The following is a 5,355-nucleotide window of genomic DNA, read 5'->3' as shown; positions in this document are numbered from 1 at the left end:
ATCGCAATTCCAACGCCCCTCCCCTAAGTCCCTCCTCCCTATCTTTTATCTTAGCCTGCTGGACACACTTTCCTCATTCCTGAAGAAGGGCTTATGCCCGAAATGTTGATTCTCCTGTTCCTTTGATGCTGCCTGACCTGCTGCGCTTTTCCAGCAACACATTTTCAGCTCACAGCACCAGGGGCCCAGGTTCGATTCCAGCCTCGGGCGGCTGTCTGTGTGAAGTTTGCACGTTCTCCCCGTGTCTGCGTGGGTTTCCTCCGGATGTTCCGGTTTCCTCCCACAATTCAGAGATGTGCAGGTTAAATGAATTGGCCGTGCTAAATTGCCCATAGTGTTCAGCGATGTGTAAGTGAGGTGCATTAGTCAAGGGTAAATATAGGATAATAGGGTAGGAGAATGGGTCTGGGTGGGTTACTGCTCTGAGGGCTGGCATGTACTTGTTGGGCCAAAGGGCCTGTTTCCACACTGTAGGGAGTCTATGATATAGATGGATAAAATGTATGGATGACCAAAATCAGAATCCAGAATATAAAATAGTTAATAACAAATTCAGGGTGGAATTGAAAGAATTTTCATTCCCCAAAGTTTGGTTAAAATGAGGAGCTTACTATCAGAAGGAATAGTTAAAATGAATAGTGTGGCTGCATTTACAGGGAAGTTAGATAAAAGATTGAGAGCGAGAAAGGAACAGAAAGAGTGGGCTGATATAATTAGAGGAAAACGGTTTTAAAGAGACTTGTGGAACGTAAAAACTAATACAGATTAAATGGTCTACAGTGCAATATAACGGGGTTTGAGTGAGTGTATCAAACTGTATATGATTGGGTAATCTGTGTACCAGTGCAGATAGAAAATTTATCCCACTACTGTCTCTTCACATAACCATAGGGTAGCTGCATTAGAGTTTGATCCACTTTGTTCTGGAGTTGTCTTGTGTTATATAACACTAATTATTTGGATTGTGTTACTTCTAAAATTGACTTGAGTTAAATGTTTCCTTGTCTAAGGAAGCAAATCCCTTGAAGAAAAGTGGTGAAATGTAATAATGTTCAATCTGCAGCGACATGACCCCTTTATAAACATTTTAATGACATCCATTAACTTTTCTTATCAAACAGCCCATCTTTTCCTTGACTGTCTTTTGTAAATTTTATTCCCTCACATTCTCTTTCCTTCCATTTTCTTTAACGGTTTTGACTCCTATTGGAGTTCAGTTCTGTGGGCACTCTTACCCCCAGGTGACTGTTCTATGGATACATGACTGGGTTGTACATTCATGGACTGAAAAGATAAGAGTTAAAACTGACCTTAATACAGGTCCCACCCTCATGTCCAAATGCATTTTGTCTGAGTGTTTTCTCTCTAAGCTTGAGTTGGGCATTGTCTAACTGACAGCACAGATCAGAGATTGAAAATGCATTGACCTGAAGAGCTAAGAGATCTTTCATTTACTTGAAACCTAATTCATAAGGCTTTATGACCCAGAATGTTTGGTTGTGCCAGCCACACATTTATAGCTTGGCAATACGAGTGAATCTTCAAGTTTAACATATCTTTTGACAAAATAAAAACAAAATGGGCTTTTTCTGCTTGGATGCTTCTGCTGATAGCTGGAGGGACCAATGTGATTAAAGCGGAATGACTCCAGTGATCAGAAGCAACCAGACATTTTTGTACTTCTACCCCACTCTGGCAATTTCAGGAATTAATTTCTGAAGTGATTGATTTCCAGTGGCAGAACGGAATACCAGACCACCAAAGTCAGTAAACCACGACGGCAAGTGTCCTTCGAGCGGCGGCCCAGCAGACGCTACTCGAGAAGATCAACTCAGCAGAGAGGTAATTATGTGACTGTTAAAGTGGGCCCTGAGTGAAGAGAGACCTGGAAATGGCTTCTAGTTAATTAGTGTCTGATCATGACATTGCCCAGTGAACAGGGCATCCAAAATCTTGAGAGGGATAAAACTCTCAGGCCAATTTTAGGAGAAACAACAATGGAACATTCCTCACTTTTAGGCAGTTAAAACATATGTGTTTGACTGATCAAACACATCCAGTGTCTCTGTTCTGTGCAAGATGACAAAATATTTTATCATGAGAACATAAGAGCAGGCAGTTCAGCCCCTCAACCCTGCCTCCCCCATTTGATAGGATCATGTCTGATCTCATCTTAATCTCAACTCCACTTTCCTTCCTGCTCTCCATAACCCTTCAACAATTAAAAATCTGTCTGTCTCCTCCTTAAATTGACTCAGTGTCCATACTCTTGGGTGGTGAATTCCACATATTCATGACCCTTTGAGTGAAGTAATTCCTCTGCTGTTTTAAATCAGCCACCCCTTCGCTTAAAACTGTGACATCCCAGTCTAGGTTACCCAATGCGAGGAAAGATCCTTCCACTCTGTCAATCCCCATTAGCATCTTCCAAACCTCATTAGATCTCCCCTCATTCTGCTAAACTCCAGCAAATATAGGCTTAAACTGCGAAATCTATGTTCATAAGGTAAACCCCTCATCTCTGAAATCAATTTAGTGAATCTCTTCTGAACTTCCTCCAAATCAAATATATCCTCCCTCAAGAAGGGGGACCAAAATTGTAGTGCTCCAGATACAATCTCACTGATGTCTTATACAGTTGCAGTAACACTTCCCTATTTTTATTCCTTCAATTAAAAATGCCCAAATTCTATTTGCCTTCTTTATTACCTGCTGTATCTTCAGATTAGTTTCTGACCAGGATTGTCTCAGAATGGTCTGGGTAGATAGGAGGAACATCTCCACATTGGTCAGCAGATTTCTGCAGTCCTGTCATAGGATCTTGCAGTATAGAAGATGATATTCAGACTATTAGGCTTTCACTAACTCTTTGACATTCCTATCCCTTTGGTCTCACTCCCCTGCTCTTTCTCCATAGTTAAGCAAAGTTTTTCTTCAAAGTCACTGTTGAATTTTCCTCTATCATCTTTTCAAGCAGCGCATTTCAGATCATGATGTTTCTTTAATTAATGCACATAATTACTGCTGTCCTGCACTCCCAAGATGCACACCACCTGCTGTCCTTCAAGTTATTGATGCTCATCTCTTACGAGTTCAAGCTGGGGGCCCCCCTGTGAATGGGGTCAGCATTTATAAAGAAAGAATCTCCCACACACACAGCTGTTCACTTACATGGTGACAATCTCTCAAGATTTTGTGTGTGTAGAGGTTAGTGGTTGACTGTTCTAGTGTTGCAAGATGAGCTATTGGGAAAGTATAAAAATCACTGACCTTGCACATACTATGTGAACGCGTTTACTTCAGGGAGGTTGGACGTAAATGGGTTGGCAAGACCTCTTATTTAGAGTCAGATGTACTATTGTCGTTGGTGTTTGAGTGCAGTGGGTATGCATTTTCAGCATTATTAGCAGCATTTTAAATTCTGTGGGCTATGGTTTGAACTGAATACACAGTTATATATCTATATTAGTTTCAAACTGACTTTGGATTGCTGGATATATTATCCTTCTGTACCAAAATAATGTGTTGAATATTACTGTTGCTGGAAAGCTACTGATTGCTGTTGTTCATGTAATCTTGCAGCGAATCCTTTCAACAGAAACTTGGAAACAAGGTAAGTGAATATCTTTCTGAATTCAAGCCAAAAGGTGACTGAGAGTCACTGACCAGGTGGAATCTATTGAGAAGATTTTAATTTATTGTTTTTGCAGACCACATGGAAAATCTACAAATCAAGAGCAAAATGGTGCAAATGTTGGAAAATCTGAAATAAAACCACAAAATGCTGGAAATGCTGTGCAGTATTTCCAACATTTTCTGTTTTTTTTAACTATAGGACAAGAGTATAGTTTTGAATTACTTTTATTGTAATTTTAATGGCCTCTGGCATTCAATATGATACAAGTAAGATTATTTATTTGCTGTATGGACTCAATAAGAATAACATGGATATGATTGTTGCTGCTCATGAGCGTTGACAATCAATGTTAGTAAGCTTGGAGGTCATTATAGCGAATTCTGGTTCTGTCCATGGCAAGGAATCATGGGCACACATGACAACATTGCTTCAGAATTGTAACTGGTGAGTTGCACTAGTACCCACAAATAGTAATTTTAATTCCAATATACCAACACCAATTCCAGTGCCCTTACCTAGGATTGTTAACCCAGCAACAACAATTTGCATTTATATATTGTCATAGCAAGTTTTGAGATTTGTAGCTCAGGTTGAGGTTTTGGATGTAGGTTTGCTCGCTGAGCTGGAAGGTTCATTTCCAGACGTTTCAGGTAGGTACCCTACTAGGTAACGTCTTCAGTGGGCGTCAGGCGAAGCAGGAATTTTCAGCAGTGCTTCACCTGAGGCCCACTAAAGATGTTACCTAGTAGGGTGACGAATCATTTGGAAATGAACCTTCCAGCTCAGCGAGCAAACCCACATCCAAAATATATTGTCATTTGACATTGTAAAATGTCACAAGATGCTTCTTGGAGTTTTATCAAACAAAAATGGATGGCAAGCCATGTAAGAAGATATTGGGGCAGGTGAACTAAAGTTTGGATCCAAGAGACAGGTTGTAAGGAATTAAGAAAATGTTTTAAAGGAGAAATGAGTGCTGAAGTTCACAGAGACGAGGTCCTTGAGAAATGAAGTCATCCCCAGTGGAGACGTGATTAAAAATGCAGATTCTTCAGAATTGAAAGAGTTTGGAAGTTACTGAGGAAGAGATAAGTGAGGCTGCGGAGGGATTTGTGAAAACCAGGGTGAGAATTTTAAAATTGGAACATTTGAAGCCTGCAGGTCAATGCAAGTTGAGTGAACGTGAGTCTTGGGTGAATAGCACTTGGTGCACATTTGGGAGTCATGCTCTCCCTTTCCTATGACTCTTTTTAAGGAGAGGGTGGAAAATAAGAAGGCACGAGGGGGTGGTGGTTGCTATCAAAATAGTCAGTGCGAGTGGGTGTTGTGAGGAGTTGAGCAGATGATCTGAAGCAAGGCCAGAGTCCGGATATAATTACACAGGTGGGAGGGAGTGGACACTCTTGATGGTGGAGCGGGTAGGTGCAGATTGAAATCGCATTTCGCTAACCGGATTGAATCCACAAGAGGGTAAATAAATTTGTATTGTCGAGTGTGTTTCCTGATTCTGTGGCCTTTCTGAAGCATGAAAGAATTGGTTTTGTCTGAAGAGAAGAACTTTACTTGACTGTATATCAGTTTTCAAAGTTTGTGAGAAGATTTGTAGCTCGGGTGCTCGTTGCTGTGGTTTTGTTCGCCGAGCTGGAAGTTTTTGTTGCAAACGTTCGTCCCCTGTCTAGGTGACATCCTCAGTGCTTGGGAGCCTCCTGTGAAGCGCT

At 40.9% G+C, this 5,355-nt stretch overlaps 1 protein-coding gene across 3 annotated transcripts in view; it reads left to right on the top strand.

Moving 5' to 3' along the window:
- The window catches only part of epb41l5 (erythrocyte membrane protein band 4.1 like 5), a 164,549-nt gene that overhangs the window by 96,731 nt on the left and 62,463 nt on the right, over positions 1–5,355 (top strand). For 2 of the 3 annotated variants that reach the window (XM_043694224.1, XM_043694226.1), the window contains exons 12-13: positions 1,736–1,842; positions 3,583–3,613. In XM_043694224.1, the coding sequence (XP_043550159.1) occupies positions 1,736–1,842; positions 3,583–3,613 (138 nt within the window). Of the gene's footprint in view, positions 1–1,735; positions 1,843–3,101; positions 3,208–3,582; positions 3,614–5,355 lie in introns of those variants that run through there. The other variant, XM_043694227.1, reaches the window with a different exon arrangement.

This window comes from Chiloscyllium plagiosum, chromosome 7 (assembly GCF_004010195.1).
Source record: "Chiloscyllium plagiosum isolate BGI_BamShark_2017 chromosome 7, ASM401019v2, whole genome shotgun sequence".
Taxonomy (NCBI): Eukaryota; Metazoa; Chordata; class Chondrichthyes; order Orectolobiformes; family Hemiscylliidae; genus Chiloscyllium; species Chiloscyllium plagiosum.
The sequence above is the reverse complement of the archived record's forward strand: the minus strand, read 5'-3'. Positions and strand labels throughout refer to the sequence as shown.